We start from the raw sequence: 16,653 nt of genomic DNA on the forward strand, positions 1-16,653 counted from the left end.
CTTTTAGGGTGCAGCAGGGTTTGTGTAGGGTTTGGGAGAGTCTGGGGAGGGGGTGGTGTTAACTGTTCGGGCTCAGGCTGATACAGGATGGCAGAGGCCTGGCAATCAACACATTCTTTGGGGACCAGAACTCTGGTTGCTAGGAAATATACATCCATTTTCTATAGATCACTGGGAAGGATTCCAGGCTTTTGCTTTTATGTGAGCACAGCGCCTCATTCACTTTTAATCAAAGCTGTTTCATATCAGAGGGAATATACACACACCCGTTCTCAAGGGACTGCCTATTAATGTAGAACCTCTTTATTACAAATGTAAGATCTAAATTCACCAGTCAGCGGGATTTTTCCTTTTTCTTCTTTTTGGTCTTTGTTTCCTGATGAGAAAGGTGATTTTTTTTTTTTTGTTGAGATCAATAGATGATTAAAGTTTGCCATGAGTTTTAAGTGTAAGACTGCTGCACAGAATTCATTAGCATGATTTACAGGCCATTCTCATTTCAAATTACACATGAATCTGCTTTGGTTGCTTAATCTTAATTTCAGTTCTTCTTGTGTTTATGAAACATTTGGAAGCTATAAAAACCAATGATATTGCAGTTAGAATAGGAAAATAGTGGTCTAAACCCTACCATGTGAGTGTTCAAAGTGGTCCTGTGATGTGTGGCATATTCCTGAGGCCTGAGTGGGAATGTGATCTGCCCTGGCGCTGTGTATTTAATTATCTCTGAAGCTCCATGGGACCTGACCTGGGTGACATGTCAAAGTCATCAGGGCTGAATAATGTGTTTCTTGGCTCAGGAGAACTACATCAACCTCCCGGGCCTGCTGTTCTCCTGCAAGTACAAAGTCACAGTTCACATGCTGAAGTCCAAGAGACGCTCCAAGGACGAGAGCACCACCTTCCTTACACCATCCTGTGCTACCATCCGGAGCAAGACTCACAAACACATCCCCTGCCCAGGGGAGGGAGGTAAGTATTCAGCCGTTTGACACGTAAAGAGCATTTTAAAATCAATCTGCATTAGTGTGGTTACAGTAACGAGACATCATAGCATATTATAATCATGTTGATGGAAAAAATCTATACACTGATAAAAGAATAGTTCAACATTTTTGGAAATGCACTTATTGGCTTTCTTGTCGAGAGTTAGATGAGAGGATTGATACCTCTCTCTTGTATGTAAGGTAATAACGAAGCTACTGCCAGCAGCCGGTTAGCTCAGCTTAAGGGGAAAGAGCTACCCTGGCTCTGTCCAAAACTAACAAATGCTAAAGCTCACTAATTTATACATTATATCTTGTTTGTTTAATCTTTGCAAAAGTGTCAAAATGACATGTTGTGGTTCTAGGAAGGGTTATGTGCTGGACTCCTGTCTGGGCACAGTAACTTCTTGGAGTCTCTGCTGGATTCCTAGAGTCTTGTCGTTACAGTGAGCAGGGAACTCTAGGAAGTTACTGTATTCGGCCAAGAAATAGTCCGGCACATAACACCCCATAAAACCGCAACATATCCTTTTTACTCTTTTGTTAGCATTAAACTAATGAGATATAATGTGTCAGTTAGAAATGTATGAAAAATGAAACACTCTGGTGAGGTCTCCATTGTCTTACAAGAGGGGCTTTATTCTGGACCTAGGAGTGTACACTCGCATTGAACATACAGAATGTTTAGAGTTCACAGTGAATCTTCCCACTTTATACATACTTCCAACCCCCTAATCTTGCTGTCTCAGGGCTGCCTTGCACTTGGAGACAACTCTGGCAACCCCTACCGATACAAGAAGATTCCTTGCAAGGACACATCTTATCTTTCAGCTGAGTCATGAATGACCTTGGCCTAACAGAGACTAAGCTTCTTCGTATACAACTTCAGCATCTCAGTAAATTTCCATCACAGTCAGTAAATTTCCAACACAGTTCTTTTTTGATCATGAGATCAACATCAACTATCTATCCTATGCCCTACGAGCTTTGTCCGACCCAACAACAGTCAAAGGATCCCCACTAAGAGGTTAAGACTCCTGGCAGAGGACACCGGTCATAGGTACACAACAGCCAAACATCCCCTCATGATTGGCAAGAGAAGGGTAAAAGACCACAGTGTCTAGCAACTCTATTAGTGAAACAAGAGAAAAACCTCAAAAGCTGGATGAGGAAAAATCTCTTGAGACATTCGATATCTACCTAAAATACATAAAAATAAATAAAATCAATTAATGTGGGTAATACAAATATAATAATAATTACAATAAAACAAGTAAATAATATTTATCAACAACAACTGAGTAACTATAATCAATATCAACAATATGTCATAGTATTTTAAGCAGGTAATAATTCACATTCATACACTTGAAACACAGTCCTGTAGATCAATTTAGCTCAGATCTCCTGGTTACAGTGATGTTAGCTCTCAGATATTAGCATGAAGAAACACTACCTGCTGATTAAAGCACTTAACACTGGCATTTTAAGGCACATAATCAATATTAGCAATCCATGAAGAACAAAATGATCTAAAAACAAAATCGGTTTCATCAATCAACAATTAGGTGTGGACTCGTGCATTAAAATGATTACAATCTCTGATTACTGGTCAACTGATAATAATACTAAGAATACCCCATGTCTCTCAGTTTCCACTACAAGTGTAGTAGGGATGTTTTGGCTTGAAACTGCTATTCATTTATTTAATTGCGGCTTCAGTGTTGAACAGGTCACCAATATGATAGTCATCACCCAAGGAATCGTCTTGGTAATAGAATGCCAAAGGACAAATGGGCATCGGCCTGTCAAGCATTTCAAAGGTCTCGGGGCTTACGGTTTGCTTAACCATAATTTTTGTAAATTGCCTAACACGACCCTTGATCAAGACTGATATGCATGATCAACACTATTATCCCAATCACTACCGTAACACCTAGGCGCATGATGGAAGAATGAAAATTATGCAGCTCTGCAAAATCTTTTTCAGTATCCTGCACTAAGTCGGCCACTATTCGGACAATGGGTCAATGCATCAAGATGTAGGTGCAACACTCTGACCCTACCACGGCGCAGACTCCTCCTTGTGAGGCAAATATTAGATCTAAGGCTATATGGTTCTGTAAAGCTACCTTTCTGGTCTCATGCGCTTCGTCAGCCATAGCTCTAAGGGTTCATATGCTTTTCTAGTACTTATGTCAAGGCAGTGGTCTCCTTTTGATTAGTAAAGATGCCGAAAGATGGAATTAGGACACCTGCAATATGTTGGAATGTACTGTAATCTCAATGTTGACACTTACATAGTGGCTCTTACAGGTGCGCAATTTCAGTACCAGACACAGGCCTGATTAGGAGAACCAGGAATGCTAAATAACGCAGTCCCTGCACTGGACCAGCTGGAATACACCCATAGGCTTTAGTGTCATATCATATAGACGCACTCTGGAACGGTAGGTGAAGAGGTTACATTTAGGTTTGTGATGCTAGAACAGTTACTATATCCTAAGGTTTGCAGTAGTGGACTGTATAAGTCTTGCACGGGTCTTGGGTCCAAATCTATATAGAAACAGAACTTGCTGTAACTAATGAACATCTAACATAGGAAAGGATACAGAGCAATCTCTGTCCTTACTTACTGTACTTAGAGGGATAGAGTAATTAAGTGACATTACTAACACCAAGGATAGAGATAATATTTCAGCCCATGGAACAGATTCTACCCAAGCATTTACTTTAAGTGTCACAGCTACATTAGACACTTCACAATCAGACCACCTTTTGGATGAGCAGTTAGTTTGTCTCAGAATCAATACTAACATATGTCGGAACAAACCTAGGTATTGCGTTTGGAAACTCATTACCTTGTGTAGTTCAGCTATATTTACATCTGGAGTTCGATGATACTGATTAACTTGGGATAATAAAACGTTTTCAGTAAACTGATTGCTTAAGTCGCACAAACTAGACTCTTCCCAATCTGCTTTAGTGAATGGAGTTGGAGTTAGCATAGGCGAGTGGGAGGAAGATGGCATTTGATGACATATCCAACAGTTAGACAGATTTCTGCTATTAGCATAACCTACCATAATTTGCATAGCTACATTTGATGTCTCATAAGAGCTATGTTTCCTATGTGTTTCCATCTTCTGATTATCATGTGATGAGGGATAATGTCTCTTGTTGGGATGTTTCTTTCATCCCACGGTGGTGCTTTTGTCCTAGTACTCTGGTTGGTTTGTGTGTGGAAGATTAGAATGTGTCTGTTCTGAGAATATATTAGCTCTTATGCTCTGGTGATTGTCTTACGTGGTTGCCTCAGGGGAATGGGGGAAGTAGTGCCACTTATGCTGAAGAGCTGAAGTAGGACTTCCCAGAGAAGTCTCTCTGGCTGATTAACCGACTGTACCCTCATCTCCATTGTTTAGATCTCTTTGGAACCTTGTGGCATGGATGCATTCTGCTTTCACTTCCACCATCGGAGTGGTTCTTTTGGGCAGCTGCAACTAGGAGATAGAAAAACTTTATCTAGTGATTTCACAAACACAAAATATTTTACCTTAAAGGAATCTTTCCCAAGCTCTGGCAGAAACCTGTAAATGGAACCTTCTCAGAATGTTAGTTAGCATATATATACGCTGTCAGGGATTTCTCTGTCCATAGGGTAGCTCTGTGAGATGTCAGTGGCAGGCTTGCAACTGCACAGAAAGATCTTCCCATCAACATTTCATGTGAACTTATCCTTGTGGTTCTCCTAGGTGTACTTCATACTTCAGTTGTGTCCTACATCCTTTCTACCTGTCCTGAGTTCTGGGGGTGAAAAGGAAAATGCAACTTCCAATTATCCCTAACACTTTGCTCAGCTGTTGGGTGACTTCAGAAATGAGCAACTTATTTTCTTTTGGGAAACACTTATACCTACTTGGAGAATGTATGTAGAGTAACTAAAAGATATCTGTATCTTATACATGGATGCACAAAATCTATTTACATATTTAAAACAGTCCTAAGGACGACGGTAAGCGATAATGTTTTTACTGCTGTTTGCCCTTATGTTGTAAGGATACTGTGCGTCTGCTTACCAATGATTAAGTCACCATGGTTATTAATGGACGAATTATTGGATCACATGATTCACCCCCCCCCCCCCCCTTTCCATTTGAAGACCCGTGTGCAACTTGTGCTAACACGTGGAGCAGGGACGGAAAAACTGAAAACAATCAGGGTGGAGCCACAAGCCTGACTTCGACTGGGAACAACCTTTATTTTCCACAGTCTCTTTACAACAGTCAGCTCAGGATTATGCACCTTCAACATCATCAAGTGAGGCAATCAGTGAAAAACAGCACATTTCACAATAGCCAATTGCAACAGCAAGAGAATGACTGTTATTAAAACAAATTCAAATATCAGAGCTGAATGTTAAATTAGTTTACCAGATGAGATCAAAAACTCACACAGTTTCCACCCTCCTTAAAATCATGAGCCACTCTAAGGCATCTCAGGAATCAGATATAAAAAGTTACAGACTGGCCTACAGTCAAAATACAGGCAGCATCAATACTTAAAACTCAGCCTACTGAGCAAAACTCCAGGTGGCAGGACATACGCCTTAACAACACCTGGTTCAGAGGTGACCACATAGCCATCGCAAAAGATCAAATCTTAATTTGGAATGGGAATTTGCAACTAATCAAGCCTAGGTAATGTAAATGTATCAGTCAATGTTTCACAATTGTGGGTAACTAACTCCTTGTCTAAGTCAATCAAAGGGAGCAATGTGGCTGGCTTTAAAGGTGGAGTTCTATGAATCAAAACGGTAGAGAAATGATTGCTTCATAGCCAGTTGTATAAGCAGCTGTCATGTACTGGGTGGCAGAAGTGTTCAGAATGCAAAACATGCAAATACGCTAACAAAACTTTACAGGTGAAACCCAGTGGGGCTGAATTCTCAATTAGGATAAACGTGGCAGCTACACAAACAAACAGCCTAGCATTCCCTGTACTACAGGAGGCAGCTCAGAAGAATAGAATAAAATAGAATGGAATAGAGTAGAGTAGAATAAAAGAGTGGCCACAGAGCAGTAATGACAACCTTATCTCTGACCCAAATACCCAAGGTGAAGCTGTCCTTCTTATGCACATATTGATAGTAGTCAACTTAAAGTCTGGCAATCCCAAGGCTGATGCAGATGTAATAGCAGTGTTCAAGTCTCTGAAAGTAGATGTCATACTTTCAGTTCATTGAACAGCATCAGGTGCAGAATCCAGTGTGGCAGCACAGAGGAATGTCCATTGCAGTAACCCAATGATGACAATAGCTGGTCATGTTTAACTAGCATTTCCACCTTACATGTGGAGGAGGCATTGCTAACAGCAGCTTCACTCTGTCAGGTGAGAAAAGCCAGTGGCCATTCTCCAAAATGTGTCCCAAATAGTTAACCTTAAGCTGACGAAACTCCAGCTTGACAAGCGATGTTCTGCATCCTCACCCAGCCAATCATTCCAGGAGGAGATTAGTATCTGTTTCACAGGCTTCTTCAGATGGAAAGCAGGAAGGGACATTGGTATTATTGAAGCAATGTACTACCTCCCAGAGGCACTGGTCATCAAGGTCTGTCCTTACTGCTTTGGCGTATATGGCTTGCAAATGTGCAAATCTTTTCTCAAATATTTACCAATCATACTGCTTACCCTCAAAGGTAAAAGCAAAAAGAATCTTAATATCAGGATACAATGGAATATACAAAGAAGACTGCAGGTCCATCAATATGTAAAATTTAGAATTGGATTGAAAGGAGGCCAAAATGGAATTGACATCTGGTTCAGTGGGTATTGTTTAAACAAAAATGGCGTTAACTGCTGTGTGGAGAAGCCAACACCAACATTTTTATTTTGAAGCAGGTGTATGTTGTTCAAGTGAAGATTGAAGAGGGTCTGTAAAATGTAGAAGTACAGCAGCTCGGTGTTCGATAACAAATGTAAACAACTCAGTGGAGTTGTCTGAGACTAAGTGTGTGTGTGTGTGTGTGTGTGTGTGTGTGTGTGTGTGTGTGTGTGTGTGTGTGTTAGCAGACCACCTCTTCACCTTAGGTCCAAGATCATGTCGAAAAGTGGGCAAAACAACACAGCACAACACAGATATCCACTGTAAGGGGAAGATCCAACTAAAACATCTATACAATGTACTTCCAGATCCACTGGTCACTTCAGCAACAGTAAAGAGTAGACTTCACACAAATCAAAATACTTTACAGAATCAGCACAAACAATTGCAATGAAAATTGACTCAACGTTATCTTAACATCATAAGCATTCATGACCAAATGCTGCTAACAATTAGCCAGAAACGTTAATGCTAATGGTACTTCAAACACAGCACTATTACGGGACAGGTGGAATAACTTGCTTACAGCGGGAACTTATCCACATCATGTGCACATTACTCTGCAGATTCACAGAGAAGATAAAAAGCCTATGTCTTTTACAACTGAGGAACCTATTCAACCTATTAAGACAACAACAAATATTTTAACACAGCAGAAAACAACCTTGTAATACAAGCGAAAACAACCAAGACTTTCAGCAAAGCCTCACAGTCACAAGCAGTCATATTCAGAATGAATAATCTGACAATCAGCACAGCATCACAAACTTTGCATTAATGGTATGAAATTACCCGCCACAGAGATTTTCCAAAGAAATTAGTCAGAAGAAGTCACTACTAAGGCTTAACAATGTGTTAAACAGGACAATAACACTTTCTACACTGTGTGTGATACTGTCGCTTGTAACATGAGCCTAGAGGAGGAGATTTTTTGTTTTTTTCTTTGGTCTGAAGGACCCTGTATTTTCCAAATCTGTTAATGTGTGTCTGGCCTGTAAATATGTTTCTCTGCCAACCCAAAACAATGAGTTAATAGTTATTTCCTACATGAGGTTGTAGGCAATTTACTGGAGTAAGAACCAGGAGTTGATTACATGAAGGCTATCCATTTTTATTCCCATATATCTTAACTCTATTTTTTTGTTTTAACCTACAAGGAGTTTATGAGAGAATTTTAGAGTTCTAGCACTCAACACTTATTTTCTCCATTTCAGAGCATAAGCTTTATCTAGGTTCTGTTTTCTTCTATACAGAAAGGCAAGGCAAAATATTCTCCAAATTGTTTTGCAATCGATGCAGCTGGCCTGCCAGGTGGAATAAGTGGAGCATTTTTCATAAGCTTCTTTTTTTCCCCTATCTCTATAACTCTCTGCTGTAGGTGTTTTGGTATTTTTGGACCTTTAAATTCCTCCTGACTCAGAATCTTAGAAATGTCAGACCCCATTGTCTGACATTTTCACCCATCTGCAGCGATGGGTGAAAGAAGAACTTTTAACAGATGTAGGAGATCAAGTAGGCTGCTGGTGTCATCCTGTGAATGTAACAAATTAAAGCAGCAGTTTTCACAACACAACATAAAACAAACACAGTGCATTCAATGCAACTGGAGACAGCCTTCTGGAGTTACTAAGTTTTGAATTGAAAAGCCATGGTGAATTGTGGATCCCTCACTACAAAATTTTCTCCGCTTAGCTTTTGGACTCAACTCTGTACTACTCAATAGAGTTCCAGAATAAATTAAGGTTTTTTCCAAAGTTCATATTAAAAGTCAGTGTCATTACAATCTACTTTACCGCTCATTAATTCACACTATCCCTGACTGTCAATCAAATTTTTCTTTTGTTCAATTTTTTCAGGCAGAGCACAGGTTGAGTCAAAAAGGTAATGAAAATACTTAATGCTTTTTTTACTCACCCAGTGTTTGCCTCCAGCCATATTGAAATCCTGTTCGTGACGCCAGTTTGATGAATAAAAAATGTCACTCCCTGGTCAAGTCTCCCTTGTCTTACAAGAGAGCATTTATTCTGGGCCCAGGAAGCACTCGAATGTGTACACTCAAATTGAACATACAGAATGCTTAGAGTTCACAGCAAATCTTTCCACTTAATACAGACTTCCAACCCCTAACCTTGCTGGACACATCTTATCTTTCAGCTGGGCCTGATGAAGTATACCAGAAAACACATAGTTATGAGTGTCATGAACGATCATGGCCTAATAGAGACTGAGCTTCTCAGTACACAACTTAAGCATCTCAGTAAATATCCATCACAGTCAGTACATTTCCAACACAGTTAGTGAACTTTAGAGGTGCTGGCAGGTGGATTTTGTTATCTTTGGAGAGAGCCAGGCTGCTGCCTGTAGCTACATAGCTAGCATACAGGCTTGAAATTTCAATCTTCTCATGTAACTCAAGAAAGCAAATAAGTGTTTTTTTTCCTAAAATGTGGAACTATTCCCTTAATATCAAAACCCTGACTGACACCACCTTTCTCCTAACAGCTACCGGGCTTCCAAAAGTTTTGGCTAAGCCAGAGAACCTGACGGCTTCCTTTTCCATCAATGAGGGAAACATCACCGGCAGCTTCCTGTGGCGTGTGTCCAAGGTGGCTCCCCATCAGCGAATCACAGGCTTTCAAGTCACCTGGGCTGAGATCACCACTGAGAGCCGGCAAAACAGCCTGCCTAACAGCATCATCTCCCAGTCCCAGATCCTGCCTCCAGTAAGTCTATTTGGATTAAAACACGAATTGTAGTTTTTCTATTCTAGCTCCTGTAATAGCTATGGCTTGTATTAAATGTGGCAGTTTGTTTCCATATGACACAGGGGATTTCGCTCTGTCACATATAGTCAGTATATAGTCCTGTGCCATAGGAAAAGAAGTTCTATCTTCAGCATTTCATTTCACAGCATCTGTCAGAGGTGAGGGTGATTTAAGGATAACACTGTTGTGGCCTCTTTGCATGAATCTTGTGATAAGCGCTGGTGTGTAGACAGACATAGGAATAGATCTCAGGAAGCGCTGTGTCTTGCTGGAAGTTCTCCTTCTCTACCTTTTCATCTGCCTTCATGTCTTCTTCTTTCATCCTCCGTGAGAGCTCTGAAAAAGCCGCACTTTGACATAATCTGCTCCATCAACAACACGTTCCGCCTATCTGCACCTCCCAGCCTCTGGAGCTCAACTAAAAATAAAACCACCCACCGCACGCTTTATCAAGCTGGCTGCAAAGAAGAGAGACAGCAAGCCTTATGAAAACAAAGTATTTGTTTTTGTCTGTGGTGTGTGCAAAGACAGCTACACTCATTGCATGTCTCTCTTTCCTCACTTGGCAGGATCATAATTTGCTTGTAGTGTCCAACCTGCGGCCATCCACTTACTACAGACTGGAGGTACAAGTAATAACAACTGGAGGGGAAGGTCCCGCCACTGTCAAGACCTTCCAGACCCCGAACATATTACCAGTCATTCAACACCGTAAGTCACTGCCTGTTGTTGCTTTGTCAAACTGCTCAAGAAATATGAGCTGAAAATTAATTAGCTCAGTTTAAATTTTTAAAATATTTTGGAAACATATTTGGTGCTATATCATGCCTGACAATATGAGGTTTTACTTTTTCGACTATCTGTTGAAGTTTGTGTTTTGAGTGTCACTGCTCTGTTCTAACAGTATACTGTAGATTCTCCATTCATCCTTTAAGCAGCTGTAATCATTATTTTTATATTAACAATTGAATTGTGGTTATGAACCCAAGGAGAGTTATGACCATTTCTCAGCTCCGCAGAAGATTTTAGGATCTTTCAGCTCATTGTTTTGGTTTTCCAGCTGCAACTTTACTGTTTTGGTTCAGTCTCAGCGCTCTCATCAAACTCTTCTCCAGACACAGCAGGCAGCTGTTTTCAGTGAAAAGGCTCTAAAAACCCACTGTACACTACCTCCCCATCATCAAATGACAAGCAGTTGAACACAGTGGAGCATTTAGCAATAAGAGTTATATTTTTTGCTCAAGAATTGGTAGAGAGCAAAACAGAGGTAAAATGAGAATGAATATTGGACTGAAAGTCATCAAGTGGACACAAACGTGACTCTAAATGAATGCCAATTTTGCTCTGTGTCCGTTGGACGTGTAAATTGGCAACTGTTTGCTAACAAGCAAAGTGTGATGTATGTCAGTGTTGTTTACAAAATGTTTCCGCTTTCCCCAAGTGGCCAAAAATCTGTTATTGAATCTGGTTTAATAATTGGATAGCAAAAGCATAGCAGCTTTAAGAGGAGATGCTGTGCTCCTTTCACATTACTTTATTTGAGGCCAAATCATTTTTCTGGAAAAGTCCCACTTAAAATTGGCTGCTAAGCACATTTATACTGTGTGGAAAAAGTTGTCAGTTATTGCAAGGAGTTTCTGAGTTGGCATATGATGGATCTCTGATCATGTGTGTTTTCTAGGGCCCAGACTGCGGCAGCACCACTCTCATCACCAGAAGCCGTCAGTAGAGAGACACTGAGCTCCAAGTCGAAGCAAACCCAAGAGGGAGATGTACCAGTGGTTCTCTGCTCCTGCCTGTCAGAGAAGGAATGTGTGGAACCAAACAGAAACACAGCACACCAGACCATGAACTGACCCCCCTGCTCGTGAAATATGGGTCCTCTTCCTCCAGGCTCCACAACACATCAGCTATTCCTTCTTAACCCCTCTGACTGATATGTCACCGGACGGGTTGGTCTGTACAGTTGAAATTTTACTGCAAGGTCCCATATTCTGCATTTGTCAGTAAACAGCTCCCCAACTCATCAGGAAGTTAGAAAAGTCCAGGAAAAAGTATGATTCAAGAACCCCCAAAAGTCGTTGTGATGCAGCAGTCGTTGTAAGCAGCAAGATAGTATTAACAATATCAACTTGATTCGATCAGAGAGAACTTGCAACACAAGTTGAATTGATTAATGTTCATTCATGATATAAAGAAAAACAATTACTTGCAACTTAATTGAAGATGGTTGAACACAGATGGTGGGAAACGGCGTAAAACTGTAAAACAATTGTTTATTCATGAAGAAAAGTAGAAATTGATCTATTTATTTTGTGTTACCCATTAAAGAGGCGCTTAGGCATACAGTCAGTACTGATGGATAATGTAACTTAAGTCATTGTTGTCTAACCCAGAATATTTCACATAGTATGTTGCATGTAGTACATTTGATTTTTGAACTGTAAATGAATTACAAGTACTTGCTTCAAATTGAAAGCTTGTAATGGTTTTGCATGACAACCGTTAGCATTCTGTTGGCATGAAATGATGTCTGTGTTACCTCTTTTCAATATGTTAGCAATATTTCATTAACAGATTAACAAAGAATTATATTGGGAGTAATATGTAATGTTTATTAATGAAATTATAACATGTGTGGAAATGATGAATTGTACATGTTCTTGGCTGTAGAAATATTTGTCGTGGAACAGTCAGTGAATGTCTATATTTATTTATGTGTGTATTACAAAGTTTGGTTTGGATGTGTGTGAATGTGTATGTTTTTCTGTGTTTTAGTCTCAAATTTTTGAACCCACAAAAAAATCTTGTAAAGACGTTTTGTAAAAATGGAATTGTAAATACAGTCTTATGTTACATGTTATTTTTCCATGGTAGAAACTGTACAAACTGCTAAGTAATAAAATAATCCTTAACCAGTTCCCTTTGCTGTTTGTTTAATTGAAGCTGCTGTGAGCAGTAAATAGACATGTTTCTCCTCCCAGTGCTGAACTATTTGGCAGTTACTGTTGCTTATTTTGGCTGTAAAACCCATCATGGCAGACTCTGTGTACAGCATATTCACTGATCGGTCCAGGAGCCTGAGAAATGCGCTCTGCAAGTCCAAATAAACAGGTCATCTAGCTCAACAGCCCCGAGTGAATTTACCATCGCTGAGGTCGGGCACCCCTCAACATAATGCTCTGCCTCTCACAGCACTTGTGTGTTTGAAAAGCGTTAAATCCCTCCTCTGCCTTTCACCCCTATAAAATGAAAAGTAGAAATGTTTACAAGAAAATAAAGTTAAAAGTGAGACTGAGAGTTAAGCCATGTGTGGAGTGTATGATTTTAGTATTAAGAAGCTATTTAGTTATTTGTGTATGTCAGAAAACAGCCTTTTCTTTAGCAAACATTATCCTGTAAGGTGTGAATACAGAGTAGTGCAATGGTATTTTTACACATTTCATATATTTTAACGAGTGTATCCAGACAAGTTGACTTATATTACATTCTCCTGAAAAGTTCAGCCTAAAGACATCTTTTCAGTGAGATAAAAGGTTTATATGAACCCGGTTTATATGATGTGTGACCATTTCCTTTACATTACATTAATTTTCCAGACGCTTCTGTCCAAAGTGACTTATAAGAAGTGCATTCAACCTCCACAGGAACTACAGCGGTTGTTAAAAATTGACTTGCACCGCACTATTGAACATCCATATCTCCTCCAGTTGGCAGTGCATGAGTTTCTTAAAGGGAAGTTTGATGGTTATTCAAGTATGTAAGAGCAACACTTTATTCACCTCCTTCAACTAGGCCATCAGAGCATTCAGAGAGTATCTGCTCCTGTTGTAACCCCGTACTGCATGTGGACAATCCAAACTGGATCAATTAGACACATTTCCAAAGATCAGCTCTGCCAATGTAATTCAGTCAAGAATGACAAAACCATACCAAGAATAACTTTTATTCAAGCCAAATTTAAGCCTCAAATGACAGAAGATTGGTACATTGCAGTAGAACAAACAAACAAGCATTTCCTAACTTTTCCAAACATTGCAGTTGCATCACCAGCCTCAATTTGGTGCACTGTCATGCATTTTTATACCCCTGAATCATCTTCTTGTTTCAGATTTCAATTCTAATTTTCTTAACCTTTGATAAAAGGTCAACTAGTGTCCCCAGATTGCTAAATATTATTCCAGTGTTAACCAGAGTTAATTCAGTATTGCAAATATGAGCATGTTGAATGAAAAAAATTGAAATCTTGAACTGTAAAGGGTGTGGTGTTTGCATATTTGTGTGTGTGTATATGTGCATGTTTTTCTATATGAAGAGATGTTAGTGGCCAGATGTTTAGATTTCTGGTTGCAGTCCGTTCTCATCACCGGTCTCCACAGTCAGTAACAAATTATTCTGAGCCCTTGTTTTCACACACTCAGCCTCTTCAGTCAGTCAATGCTTCGCCACTCACTTCTCAGGGATGTTGTTTATGTACAGTTCTATTATGTCACAGGAGATTAGTTCCTCTTGGTCTGTGCACACTAATCCCTCTCTCTTTTCTAGGAGCCACGCCAGTGTTTAGCCAAGGCTCCTTTCTGTTTGAGCCAGCCCAGCCCCTCTCCCTTTCAGGCCGTCACAGTCCCTCTCCACACACACCAAATACCATGGCCCTCAAGTGTGAAAACCTCAAAACAAAAGGGCCTCCAGCCTCCTTTGAGGCATGTTGCAAGACGTCCAAGTCTCAGAGGACATAAAAGAAAGGAAAAAATGCAACAGCTAAATAATAGGCCAGTCGTCAGTACAAAAGCTTTGTCTCTGATGATACAAGGCCAGTGAGGGCTTATTCACTTTGCATGACATTACATCCCTATTGTGAAAGTTAGGCAGGGGATATTGCTTTCAAATTTAAACACATATTTCTGAAAACAATATTATTCATTTGGCTCTTTGAATAATCCCAGTCAGTTAAATATTTGCCCATCTTCTGGTTGACATTAGACCTTATTTTATTAGAATTGAGAATAACACATTGAGTCCTTTCAGGGGAGCGTAACAAAGATACGCTGTTTCTCCCACACATTTCCTCTGACCCTTTAGCACCCGTTCTGCAGATTAACATCTCAATGAGCCATGCATCACTATTTATCAAATATAAGCCACTTTTATGGGTCATCATACCGTAGCTGACGGAGCAACTGTAACATTACTCCTTAAGGGATGGGTGGAATTTGAGTTTTGATGATAGGTACAATCCTGGCTTGACTTTGAAGTATGAAGGAGAAAAATAAAATGGATGGACTATACTCTCCCTTTTCAGATGACATCGATCGTAACCTGAACGATTTGAAGGCTCTAAATTTTACTCTGATGTGAGTCTCGGGTCAGTGAGATCATCGAGCAGAGCCAGGCATTCTCTCCAGATTACTACCACATGGACTATGTCCATTTGCGCTGGTACTCTTTCAATATGATGAGATGGAATATATTGTCTGTAAGATTGATGAAAAATAACCAGAGTGTCCCCCCCCCCCCCCCCCCTCCATTAGGAGAGGCAATGTAGCTTTAATGCTTTGGTATGGTGAGAAATCTGACCTTGCCCTGGGCAGTGGCATGTTTCTGGTTAGGCTCTGGTGAGTGGGACCAGGCAGGGGACACATGAAAGGCTCTCTCTGTCAGGCCGCAAAGATGTTCAGTCTAAGTCTAATGAAGACCAGAACACATGGACAGACCTGAGAACATGCATGCCACACATTACACAAGCACTAGAGCTACAACACTGTTGACAGGCTTAGTGTTTTTCTCCTGTTCTCTAAAGGTTGACAAAGTGAAACGCCAGATAAGCGCGTGTGTGTGCGCTGTGATTAAAAAAGCAGTACTACCAGCACACCGAAGTAAAAACATTGACACATCCAAAGATGGGACAGATAATGTGTTTGTTTTATCTGCCTTTCATTTTAGCAACAATTTCCTTTGCCTCTTTGGCTCCATGGGGAACCTGGTTAGACCGGCTAGATGCCGTGCCAGGAAAAACTTCTTTGGTGTATATTTTGGATGATATGGAAGATGTGCCATCTCGGGTTGTACTGAGCTGCTGGAATGATACCATAGCGGAATCCTTTCATGTACACCAAGTTACCAGTTTATTAGGTACACCTGTGCAATCACATGCAGTCCAATACAATAGCTGTCTAATAACTCAGTTTTCATAATGTTCATTTTTGTTGACAGTTTGTTGGAAGAGGTGTTGATTCAACTCTGTGTTCATTTTGGGGTAGTTGTAGTTGAGATATATTGGACTTGAGATATATTGGAAATATATTGAACTAATGTTTAGTGGGAGGAAGAATATTACAAGCACCTCTTACTATAATCAGAAAATGTACTCAACAAATGCTTAATTAAAAGTACAGAAGTATTATAAGCAAAATGTACTTAAAGTATTAAAGGTAAAATACATATAATACAGAATGACCCCTTTCAGAGTGGTATATTCAAGTCAAGTCAATTTTTATTTATATAGCCCAATATCACACATCCCAAATTTGCCTCAGGGAGGCTTCACTATCTCTACTGCATGTAACATCCTCTGCATGACGCAGAGGAAGGTGTTGAATCAACACCTCTCTCTCTGACACAATGTCAACAAATATGAACAGTATGAGCTTCACAAAGATAAGCTGCATTGCAGAACAACTTTACAATCAATTAACCCACAGTATGTAACATTTCCCATGTATTTCCCATATTCTGAATTGAAAAACACTGTTTAAAGGACTTACTTCTTTGGGTCAAAGGTAAGCAAGAGGTCCAGTGTGTTTGTGTTTACAAAGAAAACAGCACCAGAGGAATCGTTATCCAGATCCCGCTTTCCAAACCAAACATCCCTCTCCACAGGCTTAGAAAGTGAAGAGATCAGGCAGGAAAGTACCATCCAGCTGGGTAATAGCTGTTTATAATCCCCTCTGATTAGTGTTAATCCCCTTAATTCTCCTTCCTGAGAGTAAAGACATTTTGACCTGAGTGACCCACTCCTAAT

At 40.1% G+C, this 16,653-nt stretch overlaps 1 protein-coding gene across 1 annotated transcript in view; it reads left to right on the top strand.

Annotated features, from left to right (window-relative positions):
- LOC121907498 (anosmin-1) overlaps nt 1–12,555 on the top strand; it is a 46,588-nt gene extending 34,033 nt beyond the window's left edge. The window contains exons 11-14 of the mRNA XM_042427100.1: nt 801–972; nt 9,373–9,593; nt 10,205–10,346; nt 11,317–12,555. Of these exons, the coding sequence (XP_042283034.1) occupies nt 801–972; nt 9,373–9,593; nt 10,205–10,346; nt 11,317–11,375 (594 nt within the window). The 3' untranslated portion in view covers nt 11,376–12,555. The remainder of the gene's footprint in view (nt 1–800; nt 973–9,372; nt 9,594–10,204; nt 10,347–11,316) is intronic.
- Nucleotides 12,556–16,653: the final 4,098 nt, after the last annotated feature.

The sequence above is a fragment of the Thunnus maccoyii genome, chromosome 11, assembly GCF_910596095.1.
Source record: "Thunnus maccoyii chromosome 11, fThuMac1.1, whole genome shotgun sequence".
In the NCBI taxonomy this organism is placed as follows: Eukaryota; Metazoa; Chordata; class Actinopteri; order Scombriformes; family Scombridae; genus Thunnus; species Thunnus maccoyii.